General features: G+C 36.7%; 1 protein-coding gene across 6 annotated transcripts in view; it reads left to right on the top strand.

Moving 5' to 3' along the window:
* Window positions 1–726: 726 nt before the first annotated feature.
* The window catches only part of Ly49i5 (Ly49 inhibitory receptor 5), a 26,443-nt gene continuing 11,730 nt past the window's right edge, over window positions 727–15,439 (top strand). Inside the window, exons 1-6 of one of the 6 annotated variants that reach the window (XM_087658501.1) lie at window positions 727–1,544; window positions 3,240–3,354; window positions 4,730–4,819; window positions 5,692–5,901; window positions 6,926–7,068; window positions 13,414–13,517. In XM_087658501.1, the coding sequence (XP_087514627.1) occupies window positions 1,401–1,544; window positions 3,240–3,354; window positions 4,730–4,819; window positions 5,692–5,901; window positions 6,926–7,068; window positions 13,414–13,517 (806 nt within the window). In that variant the 5' untranslated portion in view covers window positions 727–1,400. Of the gene's footprint in view, window positions 1,545–3,155; window positions 3,355–4,729; window positions 4,820–5,691; window positions 5,902–6,925; window positions 7,069–13,413; window positions 13,518–15,439 lie in introns of all 6 variants that reach the window. The other 5 variants (XM_087658503.1, NM_001009501.3, XM_087658504.1 and 2 more) reach the window with 5 other exon arrangements.

The following is a 15,439-nucleotide window of genomic DNA, read 5'->3' as shown; positions in this document are numbered from 1 at the left end:
GGTCAGCCTATGCTACATAGCAAGGTACAAGTATCTCAAGCAAGAATAAGAACCAACATCAAACAAGTCAAAAACAAAACAACAGAACAAAAAAATATCCAGGCCTGAGTTTGTAGCTCAGAGGAAGAGTATTTACTGAGCATTGTCTTAGATTCAATTTCCCAGCACCATAAAAACATCAACAGTAAAACCACTCCATATATAATGACATTAACATTCAAAGAAAATATTATCTATCACGTAAAAGCAAGGAAAGTGTAATGGAGGCCCTTGTTCCTGTGGAGTCCTGATGCCTCAACATAGAAGAATGCTAGCATGGTGAGGTAAGAGTGGGTGATTGGGTGGGTAGGAGAGCTTCCTCATAGAAGCAGGGGGGAAAGGGGATGGATAGGAGTTAGGTTAGGAGAAACAGGGGAGGAGGATAACATTTGATATGCAAATTAATAAAATAATCAATAAAATATAAGTTAACAAAAAAGGTCTAAGACTTTAAAGAAAGACATTGCTACTGGTAATCTGAGAGCTTTAAAGACTTTCCTCGTACACACTTAGCTATAATTCACATAATTCAAATCAAGGATTAGCTTTTAAAAAATTGGAGAATAAAGGAAATTTCGAACAGTGTATTAAAAATCTAGGGGGAGTTTCAGTCTGTGGGTTGCTGCCTATATGAAGGTGAGGGCATGTATGAGATAAGGCACAATCCTGAGATTAAGCATTGGAAAAGGAAGGCAGACTGAGAAATTTAGAAAAGGGTCAGAGAGATGGAGAGTCTCAGAAAGGGAGGAAGATGAAGGAAGAGAAAACAGATCCAGATTCTGTTTTGTTTTAAATAGCCACAAGTAGTTATGAGTATCTAATAAGGGATGCAGAATTGCAGGACAGTTTGTCTTATCTAGGTGGACAGTTAACATCAATATCAATTGGGACGTTTTGTGGAATGAGAATTTACTGATATAAGTGTGATTGATTAATTACAAAACTCTAGAGTTTTGATTTCATAGGGTCCTAAGGATTTATGACTGCTAGCCACAGTGGGCAGATGTCTGGGAACGTGGGCAGAATCCACACAAGAGAACAGCAAGAGGGGCTGTCACTCCATGGGGATAGCAATGGAAGTGGAGCGACCACTGAGGCCAGAAAATAGCAGGCCTTAGTATGGATTGGTGCATTTTTTAGTATTTTCCACAATGTCAGTCCATCTTTTTCCTTGTGGTTTTGCTAAGGACACTGGCTTTACTCTCACCGCAGAATATTACATCTTCTCAGTCTTCAAATATCAATCATGGACATTTGTTTTGCAGCATCTGGAACAATATGTTGCTTCTTTCCTTTGCTCTCATAGCTTTCATTAAGCAATTTCCTCTTTTTGGTTAGGTCAAGAGGAGGGGCAGAAAATCATGAGGTTGAGTACCACTCAGAAGAAATTTAGTTTTATCTTTTTCTCTGAGCCTCTTAGGGTATACAGACAAGTAAAGGTCAATTTCTCCACCAATTGGGTGACCAATTTCCTCCACGAGAATCGCATCGGGATAGAGACACAGGTAACAATCGCTGCTTTTATTCTTTTTCTATCAAATGATCAAGTATAATTTAGAGAATTTCAGATGGAGTGACATGAGATCCAGATAGATGGGGAAGCCCTGTTGGTTGTATTAGATCAGATTAACTCTGGCAGCATGTGAAAATATTATTCTGTACTAGTATTTTCTTTCAGCGTATGCTGTGACTTGTGTTGTGTTCTAAGAAATTAAGGTTGAATGATGTATGGAGATCATAACTTTTTAAATGGATCAAGTGTTTATATTTTATCCATTTGAATGATGTCAAATTATCAACCAGGTTATATGGTAGAGTTTGTAAATGAACTTGCTACAAAAGCCTGACTGAATACTTGAGTTTGATCCCTGGAACTCACATGAATTTGGAGAGCAAAATTTGTAGAATTGTCTTCCAGACACATGAATCTCGGCTTGAGCAATAATAAGAAACAACAATTTTGAAAAATTATTCTGTAGTTGAAGGCTGCTTTTTATGTCAAGAAATAAAGCAAAAAATAAATCACTTCAGAAATCTTCACAAATTAAGAAACTAGATAAGAATGTGCAGCTTGCCCATATTATCTGCTGGTACACATCTCAGTTATTAAGGTGAGGGTAATGTCACTTAAAAATATTTTACATTTACAAATGCATTGATATCTATTTTCAGATTGTGTCCTTCATGGACGTTAGCTCATGTATACTACATAAGCGTAGTGACAAAATTTATTTTCATATGACCTCTTCCTGAAACATCATGTATGAGTATATTATATGTAACATTATTATGAACATGGAATGGTTTGAGATTAAAACTTCATATTGTATCTACTATGCCTCTCTCTGTTGCTCCCATGACCCATTCACAAATATTCCCTTTCTACTTTCCTGGTTCTGCAGTTACTAAAAGTTTCAACTCATTTCCGAAGAATTTGAACCGGGGAACTCAGATAATATAGAATATTTGGCATTTGATTTTCTGGGTCTGCTTTATCCCACTCAGTAGAATATTTTCTAGTTGAATCCACTTACCCGGTCCCAGAGTAGAGAGGAATGGGTAGGCTGTGGCTAGGTGGAGAGGTTGGGCATCTCAAATGTTTGGGACTTCAAACCTAAAGTTATTTCTCTGTCTTGGAACTCCTGCCGTATGAACCTTCAAATATTCTCTTGAAGATTGTTTCTGGAAAACTCTGAGAGTCATGAATAAATAAAAAGACTGAAATGACATTTTTATATTCATGTGTTTATCAAACTGTGTAAATAATTTTAAAACATTTTTTATTCCTAAAGCTTTGACGTTTACTAATCAAATAGATTGTCTAAAAGTATTTCTATGTTTTCAGTGATACCAATTTAAATCCTAACATGTTTATGTGTTGAACATTTTGAACAAAGGGGCTTTGCCACTATTATAATGACTTATTAGTAAATATGTAATTTTTCCCATATTTCTTAACAATAATTGCTGGGACCCTTAGAAATATAAATGGCTATATCACAAATGTACAATGAGTTCTCATCTGCAATGTAAATGGGGAGAAGTTCATGTCAGGGTGTTTGGGTATTAAGGGATTTTGCCAGACCCCACCCTTTCCCAACCGTCTTTATCATCAGATCTAGGTACCTTCCTATAGGTGAACATTTAAAATTTGAAAAAAAAACAATTCTCAAGGCTCCAGTATACTTCATATATTCCAGAAGATGACTGAGCAAGAGGTTACTTACACAACTGTGAGATTTCATAAGTCGTCAGTGTTCCAGAACGAAGTGAGGTCTGAGGAGACTCAAAGTGCTAAAGAAATTGGCCACAGAGGTAAGTGTTTTATTTATATAAAATTTCATGTTTTAAGTCTTTTAAAATTTTAGAAATATCCTCCTAGCTTCTATAAAAAACAATACTTTTCCATTTCATCTGAACTTGGTTATGCAGAAGGATCTTGGCAAAAAAAAGTATTAGTTGGAGTACAATCAAGTACAGTATTGTTCAAAACTAATTTTAAAAATACAGCAATCACATTTTAAATAAAAAGAAAAAAGAATTATAACCTTACTTCTATTCTTTAGTATTTAGGTAGTTGTAAAATAAATCAGAGGGGGAGAGTAGAACAATAGAAATCTATAAAAAATTACTTGAGAAGCAAGAAATGAGAAATTATTAGGTTTTTATTATTATTCTTTCGTCTAGTCAAAAAAAATTCTGGAACTTTAAAATGAAGACAAATGTGTCTGTGAAAACGGATTATCTTGAGAAACAAATTCTATGGAAATGAAGCTTATGCATTAGAAACAATGCTTTCATTCTCAGGAAAGTGTTTTAATGTCATAAATATCCCCAACATCTAATGCAACAGGCAACAAAAGATGTCTGTCAGAAGGAGCAGTCTCCTACTGGAAATAAAGTACAGATGAAGGGAGAAGTGATGAGAGGAATAGTGGGTAAGGGAATGAGTAAAGTCCAGTGTAAATTTCTGAAAACCTCAAAGAATAATTTGGTATATTAATGAAAAAGCAGAAGCATTACTTTTTATTTTCTTTTAATTTTATTTGTTCTACACACACAGTCACCGTTGTGCTCCAAACTGATAACCATTTCTTCTTTGACCTAGTTAAACAGAGGCATGAGTTTCAGATTTCAAATGCCTCAGATACACCCAATTACTTAGTTTTATATAGAGCAATATCAAAATTGCAGTGTAAAGAGAGAGTGGACTTATCGACTTTCAAAGATGGAGATTTATAGAGATTAGGTCGAGAATATCTCTGGAACATCCATCCTTCCTTTTACCTATCCAATCTTTCTTTGTGGACTGCATGCTATAGTTTGTTATCTTGTACTTGGATTGGATCTATGCCTCCAGTGCTTTGTGTAGAATGCCTTTTTCTTCTTTTAGTAATGGGTAAGGGCACATGCCTGATAACCAGCCCCTTCTAGGCTAAGTCAGGAGGATTCACAATACAAGGCCAAGCCTACAGTAAGTTCAAAGTTTTTGAAACTTCACTCATGTAGAATTTCTACAGTGAGTGTATTTTAAGTAGAAATTTACAATTTTGATAGCACATATTCAGTTTGTTTTTATCATTAACTTGTGGATAATTTTCCTTGTTCCTATGCTACACAAAATTGTAATTAATATTGAGACCTACTCTTTTAATGGTGTTGATTCCTTGCTTTGTTTTGTTGATCTAAGAGAGTTCAGTCCCCTGGAAGCTCATTGTGATAGCTCTTGGAATCCTCTGTTTACTTCTGCTGGTTACTGTTGCAGTATTGGTAACAAACAGTGAGTAATTAAGATACATCTTATTTGACCTTCTGCCTAAAGAAGAGCTTCAGACATGAACCATGGAGTTGTACACTCTGTCCATTTTCCTGCCTATAATCATGGAATGAGCCAGAATCTCTGGACTTTAGTAACTTGTCCTGACACTCTGCAGTGCTCTGTTTGCTTTCATACTTAATCTGTTAGCTCTGGGGTGGTTAGCAGCTCCCCTGCTCTTTCTCACTCTTGGCCATGTTCCTTCTGAGGACTTGGTGGTAGTCTACATTTCTGAGCTAAGGTGATTGTTTATTTTATGCAAATATTTTGTGAGAAACAACTGTGCAAATAATTGATGACCCTTTCCTTTTTCTTCTGTGTTTTGAGGTAATGGTTAAGTAAAAAAAAACTTCATCTGTTGTGAGACATTAAAAGATAACTTTATCAGATTCCTTCATATTTACAGAGTATCACTTCTAGGCTATGCTAAAACATAGCTATGGAGGTGCATAGTTTACATACTTTATGTTTCAATAATTATCATCCCCTTTCTTAACTATTTTTAGTTCAAATTTCCATGATGTGTTAAATATTCACTGAATAATTTACTTAGGTTTTTATTTTTCTAATCATGCTGTAAAGTATTAAGTAACTGGAACTTACCTCCACCACAATTTCCTTCAGCTGTGTTATTTAATTTACAGTCATCTTAACTATAGAGAAAAATATGTGTATCTGTTTCAATAGTGAGTTAATAGAAGTGTTAATTTATAAATGTTAAGTACCAATGAAAATAATGATGTGTTGTCTGTCAACATGAAGTTTTCTCTCAAATCTTAAATTTTAATATATATTCTTTATCAACATTTTTGCTATTATACATGTGAATACATTAGTTTTTCAGTATAGACATGAACTTCAGAAAACCCGAAACCGTCACCATAACTGCAGCACCATGGAAAATGATATCAACTTAAAGGAAGAAACGTTGAGAAATATGTCTGTACAGTGTATTCCCAGCAATACTCTTCTGAACTTATTCAACAGAGAACAAAACAGATGGTACAAAAAAACTAAGACTGTTTTAGCTTCCCCTCAGCACACAGGTATGTATCAGGGGAGGACCAAGAATACAGAATTGCGTTATCATCTATTGTTTATTTTATAGAAGCTTTAAGGGGCAAACTTCAGCTTAAGATTCTGGTGATCTCTAGGTTAATCATTTGAGGGTTCCGTATTTCATGTAAGGTCTTGGAAACCCAGAAATACCTGTCTGGGTTAGATGAATATTATAGTTTCTATGTTTGGTATACTTCTAGTTCCCTGAGGTTGGAATCACAAATCACTAATCCTGATAATTATTTTTTTTGGTCCAGGGGAAGGTCTGAGTGTCCCACTTTGTTGCTGATATAACATAGAAGTTCTTTTATCCCTTTTTCAGTTTCACAGGCATAAGTCCCCTGTGCCATTTACCTCCCCATCCACTCCCCCTTCCTGCACCCTGACATTCCCAGCCTTGGCAGTACCAAGGGCTTCCCTTCCCATTGGTGCTTAACAAGGCCATCCTATGTTATATATGCAGATGGAGCATGAGTCAGTCCATATATAATCTTTGGGTGCTGGTTTAGTCCCTGGGTGATCTGGTTGGTGGGCATTGTTGCTCTTACAGGGTTGCCAGCCCCTTAAGCTCCTTCAGTCCTTTCTTCAATTCCTCCAGTGGAGATCCTGTTCTCAGTTGTATGGTTTCCTGCTATCATTTGCCTCTATATTGGAAATGCTCACAGAAGTTTTTAATAGAGTATATTCAACAAGTATTCACTCTAAAATAGACTTAAAGTTTTACATGGATGCATTTATAAAAAAATTAATTTTATGGGTGTGTTTGTGTGTCTGTGTGTCTGTCTGCTGCCTCTCTCCTCTCTCTCTCTCTCTCTCTCTCTCTCTCTCTCTCTCTCTCTCTCTCTTTCTCTGTGTGTGTGAGTATGTGTGTGCGTGTGTGTGTGTGAGTGTGTGTGTGTGTGTGTGTGTGTGTGTGTGTGAGTATTTGGGACATGGAGCCTTAATAAATACATTGTTCTGATAACACAATCCAAGTAAATAATGTTTAACTATTTTCACTCTTTTCTGTAGCCAGGTGTGTTGAAATGCACTGGTTCTGCCATGGTATAAAATGTTATTATTTCATCATGGACATAAGAACATGGCATGAATGTAAACAGACCTGCCAGAACTACAACTTATCCTTTCTGAAGATTGATGATAAGGATGAACTGGTACTGTAGATATTTACTTGTCCCTTATTCTCTTATATTCTATTTCTACCCTTGAATAATGAGATACTGAATCTCGGATTTTTTAAAAAGTATATGGTTTTCCTGTAATTTGAACAAAACTGTGGGACTCAAGTATGTTAAGAGGAGACTTGTTATACAAAGACACTTGTGACTTTCAATCCCCTCCTTTTCTCAGGAGTCTACAAGAGAGTGCCTAAAAAAGCATGCCTTCCCTCATGAAGTTTACCCCTTTGTATAGCACATCCTCTGGCTGAAAGTCATTTTTCTCCTTGGAGTTCCAAATAAGCCCCTGATGCCTAGTGTTTGCTCTTTGGACCCGGAAAATGCTGATGCCTGAGATAAGTGATCAGATGACAACAGGGAAAATAGTTGAGCTCTGGGCCTTTTTTTCAAAATGACATGCTATGAAAATGGGGAAATAAATGGTTGACTAGTTAGGCCCATGGTGATTTTCTCTGAAACTGTCCCTAGCTTTACTGTGCAGTATTCTTACATTTTGTAAAAATGATACCCATGTTTTCATCCCAAAACTTATTTTGTCTGCAAGACATGCAGAGATTGGGGATGGAGCAAAAACTTCCCAGTTGGGAACAGTCAACTGATAATTTTTTCAACTTGAGACCTATCCCATGGAAAAAAGCAACAACCATTTGATAGAAAACAAATTTTCCAAGATTCTGACATTCTTGTTTAAACAATTACTAATAAAATCCTTTCAATTATGAATACTATATTTTTCTAGAGAAATGATTGAAGCATCATCTTGAATCCTTTGTTATTTATAACACAGCATGATATTTATACATGAATTTAATACATGTTTAAACAACAGCATAAAACGATTTTAATGACAGAAAATAGTGCAATTTTTCCATTTGATACAGTAATCATAACCAATTTTTAAATTATTTATTATTAGTATTATTTGTTGTTGTTGTTGTTGTATTTTTCTTATCCATCTTACATATTGTGCACTGACCCCCTCTTGCACATCAACTTCCACAGTCCATCCTGCATTCCGGTTCCCTTCTCCTCTGAGAGGGTGGTCGATCCTTAGTTATTACTTCATCCTGGCACATCAGGTTTCCCTGAAGCTAGGTGCATCCTCTTCCACTCAGTCCAGATAAGGAAGCTCAGGTAGAAGATGATTGCATATATACATATATATATATATATATATATATATATATATATATATATATATATATATATATTATCTCCCATTCCAGTTTCTTGGGACCTACATCATGACCAAAATGCTCATATGCAGGGAAATCTGGATCTAGCTCTGTGTATGCTCTTTGTTTGTTGGACACCTATGGTCCAGGTTAGTTGCTTCTGTTGGTCTATCTGTCAAGGTTCTAACCCCCTTTGGGGCCTACATTCTTCCAAAATATTCCTGAAACTCCATCCACTCTATGGCTCTGTGTCTCTGTGTCTGTATATGTCTGTATGGGTGAAGCAACTAAACTCTTGTCTGAGCACCACTAGTACGGTCAGTGATTGTGTCAGCTACTGGGTAGAAAATCTAAACTCTTGTCTGCAAGGATAGTCAACTATTACTAATAGGGTTAGAGGTTGTTGCTTTTTTCCATGGGGTAGGTCTCAAGTTGAACCAATTATCAGTTGACTGTTCGAACTGGGAAGTCTTTGCTCCATCCACAATTTCTGCATGTATAGTAGACAAAATACATTTTTGGATGAAAATTTTGTGGGTGGGTTGCTGTCTGTTTTGATTCCCCAGAGTTTCTACTTGGCCAAAGGAGGCAGCCATCTCAGGCTCCATATTACCAATATGAGTCACAGGTGAGGACACCTTTATTGACTCATGTGTACCTTCCATATCCCAATTCTCCAGCATATTCTGGGAATGTCCCTACCCTTCCCATCAGTCGAACATGGCCACTAATTTTCATTGTAATCACGCCATCCCTACTACCCATTCCCACATGGAACCCTGAATTTCCCACTCCCCTTCTTATACCCTTTCCCAACCAATTCCAGTTCTCCATTTGTTGTCCATGCCCATCCATTTCCCCTTCCAAGTGGGACTGAAGCATACTTGCTTGTTCCCCTCTTTCTGTCTGTCCTACTAGGGCCTGTGTAGTATAGCATGGGCACTCTGTATTTTGTAGCTAATAACTATGTAGAGGTGAATTCATACCATGCCTGTCATTTTTGGAACTGGGTTACCTTAGTCAGGATTATATTCTAAAGCTCCATCCATTTGTCTGAAATAGTCATGATGTCTTTTATTTTCATAGCTATATTGCATTCCACTATGCAGATGTACCATATTATTTATACATTATTCATTTAAAGGACATCTAAGCTCTCACCACTTTCGGCTCTTATAAATAAGTTTCTATGATAATAGTTGAGCAAGATTTTTTTGGGATGGTGCAGCACATTTTGGATATATGCCCAGGAGTGGTATATCTGGGTCTTAGTATAGAACTATTGCCAGTTTTCTGAGAAACCATTAAATTGTTTTCCAAAGTGGTTGTAAAAATGTGCACCCCCACCAACAATGGAGGAGTTTTCACCATGCTCCATATCTTTGCCAGCATGTGCTACCACTTGAATTTTTGATATTAGCCATTTTGCTTGGGGTAAGATTGGATCTCAGAGTTGTTTTGGTTTGTGTTTCCCCAATAGATAAGGGATTTAAACATTTATATAAGTGCTTCTTGGCTATTTGAGATTCATTTTTTTGAGAATTCTCTGTTTTCATCAGACATAGAAAATACGAGAGAAGAAATTAATACATCAGTCAAATGAAATGTTAAATCTAAAAAATTCTTTACACAACCCATCCATGAAATCTGTTATTCCATGAAGAGTCCTAAGCTCAGAATAACAGAAACGAAACCCAAAGTTTCCCACATCCAAGTCCAGAATATTTCAGGAAAGTCAAAATATGAAATTTTTCCAACCTAAAGAAACATTCACCTCTATAAAGAGAAGCCTATAAACATAGAAGATGTTTTTAGAACAGAAATTAGACCGAGATAGAAAAGAAAACACTCTCACAGTATATTGATCAAACACAAATACTACAGAGAAAGAAAGACTATTAAATGCTCCACGTGAAATTAGGCAGGTAACAGTGGAAGGCAGAATAATTAGAATTACACATGACTTCAGATATGATATGTTGAACTCTCTAAAACACCACAGATGCCAACCTAGAAAACAATACCCAGTAAAATTCTGAATCACCATAGATGGAGAAAACAAGATATTTCAAGACAAATCCAAGAAAATATTAAAAGAAAAATTCGAATCCTAGAGGGTATCTACATTCAAGAAACCACAGGAAATAATTAAACACTTACCAGCAAAATCAAGGAAAGCACAAAGAATACACACACACACACACACACACACACACACACACAAACACACACACACAAATACACACACCCACAAATACACACACCCACAAATACACACACCCACAAATACACAAACACACACTAACTCCATCAACATAATTACATTTAAACCTACCCACAATTTAAAAAATAAAATCAGTTCCTTAATTAAATATTATGCCACTCCAATGTCACACGTAAGACACTCTAAATGATGAGAAGTATCTCTCCTTCATCAGTTATTCCACTTCTACATCTGAAGTATGGGAAGTTCATTTGTATAGCATGGAGATTCATGCACACTATTTCACACAGTACTATTTATCTTTATGAAATTTCTTTGAAGACAGGCTATTACTTTCCATACAAACACCTCCAATGTGTTTCTCTACTATTCAGGAATGGAGTTTGAATAATGTCATAGGTTATCTGAATTCATTCAATGATCAATGGGATTTTTGGGGGGAGGGTTATACAAGGTGATGCATCCAACTTCTAAATGGACAAGAGTAAAAAACTCACAGGTGTTATCCTATTTCAGAGTAAAAGTGAATGATTTCACTCTAAAGTTAAAAACAAGATAGACTGCTCATTCTGTTCATTTATATTCAGTGTTGTACTAGAGAGTTTAGCTATAACAAGTAGGCAAGAAAATGAAATAATTAAGACTATATTGGAAAATAGAAGTTAATGTATTTCTATTTCCAGTTGAAATTTCTTAGGTTGAAAATCCAACGGAAGCTTCATTAAATTATTAAGCTAACACATGAGTTAAGTTGAGCACTTAGAAAAGAAGATCAATAAAAAGAGCATGTTATAATATATATGGACAATCAGGCAATGAAATTAGGAAATTATTAAGAAAACAAGTCTATTTATTATATCCTCAAAAATCAGAAAACATTAATAAATTTAACAAAAGAATGCAAGATTTATACAAAATTGTATAAATGTACATAACTGGAAAAAATTCATATGCCTACATTGTAAGGTTTTATATTAGTAATAGGTGATACTCACTAAATTAATACAGAGAATTAATATAATCCATAAGTATGTGTTTTGAATAAATTGACAAAAATTGAACAACTGATGTCATGTGTTAGGTCCTTGCATCTTCTGTGTTCTGTTTTTGAATGGTTAGGGGAAAGAGTGGAAGTTTCAGCAAGGTAATTTTATTACACTGGCCTAGAGATAACTCACTGTATTTTCAGTCACATTCCTTTGGCTAGAACACAGTCATTCAGCCACATCCAGCTACCTTCAAGGTAGAAAAGAAAAAAGTTTGGTGAAAAATAGCCAGTCTCTGTTACCCAAGGTCACCAAGCATAAGGAGGAGAGTTGGAGATTACAAGCACAGATTAAGGGATCATGTAATTTGTGGTCAGTCTGAGAAAGGACTTGGTTCTTTTCTTCCGTTGATAATTGTCAAGCATTACCAGATTGAATGCACTGCAAGCAGCACATTCCTGCTGTTGAATGAGTTGAGTCTCCAACAGTAACTACTGTGGGATAGAAATAAAGATGATGGTAAAGTGTAACACATTAGCTTCTTCCTTGTAGAAATGCAGGCCTCCTGCCCATACTGACACTCAAAGGGTTTGGGACATGCATGTGGGAAATAAACTGCTATTTTTCCACAGTTCTTTTTCCTTTTGCTTACCTTTATTTAATTATTTTTTTTTACAGTCCATTAGTCATTATACACTCTTGGTCCTCCCTCCACAGTTTCTCATCTCATTTCTTCTCCCTTTGTTTCAAAAAGAGTCTGCCACCCCTCTCTTGCCAGACCAGCCCTACTTCTTGGGTCTCATGTCTCTTGGTGGCTTGGTACATCTTCTGGAACTGAGAAAGTCCTCTGATGTATATTTGTCTGGGGCCTTTTACGAGGTCCTATACGCTGTGAGGTTGGCAGATATTTATCTGGGAGATCTAAGGGGTTCTGTTTAAGTGAGATACCTTGTCAGCTATGGGGATATTCTCCTCTTCAGCTTCTTCCACACATTCCCTTATTCAACCACGATGGTCCTAGACTTCAACTAAATGATTGGTGTAAGTGTCTCTATCTGTCTCTGCCTGGTAATGATTCAAGCCTCTTTGAGGACAGCCATGCTAGACAAGTGTTTGTATGCAAACCATAGCATCAGTAATAATGTTAGGCCTTGGAGCCTTTCCAAGAGGTGGATCCAATTTTGGGCCTGTCACTGCACTGCCTTTCTCTCAGTCTCCTCTCCATTTTGTTTCTAAAGTTCATTTAGAGGGAATAATTCTGGGTCTAAGTGTTTAACTGTGGGATGGCAACCCCATCTAGAAATAGAGGGAACCCTTACCTTCCACCCCAGAGATTGCACACTTTCATTCATTCTGCTACCCCCATACCTGACCATATTCCTGTATCCTCTCCCCTTACCTAGTCTGACTGAGGTCACTTCCTACGTCTGCCTTCAGAGATTACTTTCCTAACTCTCCCAAGTGGAATTGAACCAGCCTCACTTGTGCCCTTCTTTTTGTCCACCTTCTTGAAGACTGTGGATTGTATCGTGGGTACTCTGTACTTTTTGTTTTAATCAAATATGCACTTATTTTTGAATACATGCTATGTGATTTTTGTTTTTTTCCTGGGCCTTAGGCAGGAAGATAGTGAGTTCAAGCACAGGCTTGTATTCATAGTGAGACTTGGTCTACAAATCACAGTCACAAATCATGTGATAAACCCAGTATCACAGAACAACTGAAGTTTCTATTTTGAATAGCAAATTGAACTGACATAGTTTTGATATGAATGCACTACTACTAGGAAGTCGGTTAAGAAAATGAACATGGTGGGACTAAGCACTGGGAAGACAGGACAGCAAAGGATGACAAAGAAATGCTGGGAAGTTTGACTTGCTCTTCTCTCATCAAACAGACAGAAATTTCATCATGAGGTGTGTTCTTTCCTTTACAGAAGTTCCTTCAGGAACACTTTATTCGAGAAAGTTACTGGATTGGATTGTCATATAATAATATAAAAAAGGAATGGTCATGGATTGACAACAGCCCGTTGAATTGGTGAGTTTCTGAACCCTTCAGACTCTAAAAGTGGTATGGGAATTGGGAGATTTTTTATAAACGCTTTTCACTCATTTACCTTGACTTTCCTCATTTTCTATGGAGCTCATGGGGAAAAGCAGGCTGCATAAGGAAGTGTATGAGTCAGTGTTTAACAGGTAAGTTTTGTGTTCAAGGTACTGACCAATGATGCTTAATATATCTCAGGATTGTGTCTTCTAAGATGCACAAGGCAATAGCAAGTCAGTAACTTGAGATGCTATGAAGTGACTGAATGATCATGAGAGATACATTGAATGTGAGTCTCTCACACATTTCTTGACATTTTTACTGTTGTTTGCTTATATAATTTTTGGTTCCTTATAAATATAAGAACATGTTCATATACGCTTACTTGTGGATGCCTACTTCCCATTTGAAGGTGTTGTTTCACATTTTTAATGTATAATCTGGTAGAAAATAGTTTACTGCTTAATTTATTAATATTATATATTTTTCTTGAGTATTTTACATACTACAAACAATATATCAATATATCAAAATCTATTCAAACTAAAAACTCTAACATGTGTCTGACTATCTCATGCCTTCATTATTAACTCTACATAGGTACATGATTGTCACTCAGCTACTAAAACTATGAAAGTCATCAGGGCTACAAGCTTAATAAATAATTGAATCTCCTTTTCTGAAACTGTCAACTAAGAATAAAAATTCAATAAGAAGAAATAATTTTTTCAGAAATTTTATTTTGTCCAGTAGGCGGCATTTAGGAGAGCTCTTTTCCTTCTCTGGTTCTTACTTTCTTTCTATGTCTCCTTCCCTGCTATTCCATGATTCTTGGTGGTGGTGTAGAGGGGAAGAAATTGATGTAGATGTCTCGTTAAGGGATGATCACTTAATAACTTCTTCCAAGAACTTTGACCAATTCTGTCTCTCTCCATGCATTATGGCCCAGACAGTCAGATAAATCAATGAGAATTGAAAACTCAGCAATGAACACACATATATGCTCACTTGATCCTTAACAAAGGAGTTAAAATCATCCAGCATTTGCATCAAATGTTTCTTGTTCAATGGGAGGTCAGCATGTAGAAGAATGCAAAGCAATTCTTTCTTACCTCCTTGTACAGAGCTCAAATAGAAGTCGAATGAGGTCTTACATATAAAACGATAAACAGTTCTCTGCACCCGAATCCCGTGGGAGGGAGAGCTAAACCTTTAGAGAGGCGGACACGCCTGGGAGACCAGAAGAGACTACACTTTGCACACATTACTGATTCCAGAGGAAAACACCAAACTCCATCTGGAAACCTGGTGCACGGAAGCTCCCAGAAAAGGCAGCACAGATCTTCCTGGTTGCTGAGGCCGCGGAGAGCTCATAAGCAACACCCCACGAGCAAACTTGAGCCTCGGGACCACAGGTAAGACCAACTTTTCTGCTGCAAGCAACCTGCCTGGTAAACTCAAGACACAGGCCCACAGGAACAGCTGAAGACCTGTAGATAGGAAGCGCAGAACACTCTGTCCCCATAACTGGCTGAAAGAAAACAGGAAAACAGGTCTACACCACTCTTGAAACACAGGCTTATAGGACAGTCTAGCCACTGTCAGAAATAGAAGAAAAAAGTAACACTAGAGATAATCTGATGGCGAGAGGCAAGCGCAGGAACCCAAGCAAAAGAAACAAAGACTACATGGCTCATTGGAGCCCAATTCTCCCATCAAAGCAAACACGGAATATCCGAACACACCAGAAAAGCAAGAACTAGTATCAAAATCATATTTGATCATGATGCTAGAGGACTTCAAGAAAGATGTGAAGAACTCCCTTAGAGAACAAGTAGAAGCCTACAGAGAGGAATCACAAAAATCCCTGAAAGAATTCCAGGAAAACACAATCAAACAGTTGAAGGAATTAA

Source organism: Rattus norvegicus, chromosome 4 (assembly GCF_021556685.1).
Source record: "Rattus norvegicus strain SHRSP/BbbUtx chromosome 4, alternate assembly SHRSP_T2T, whole genome shotgun sequence".
NCBI lineage: Eukaryota > Metazoa > Chordata > Mammalia > Rodentia > Muridae > Rattus > Rattus norvegicus.
This window is presented reverse-complemented; position numbering and strand designations above follow the sequence as displayed.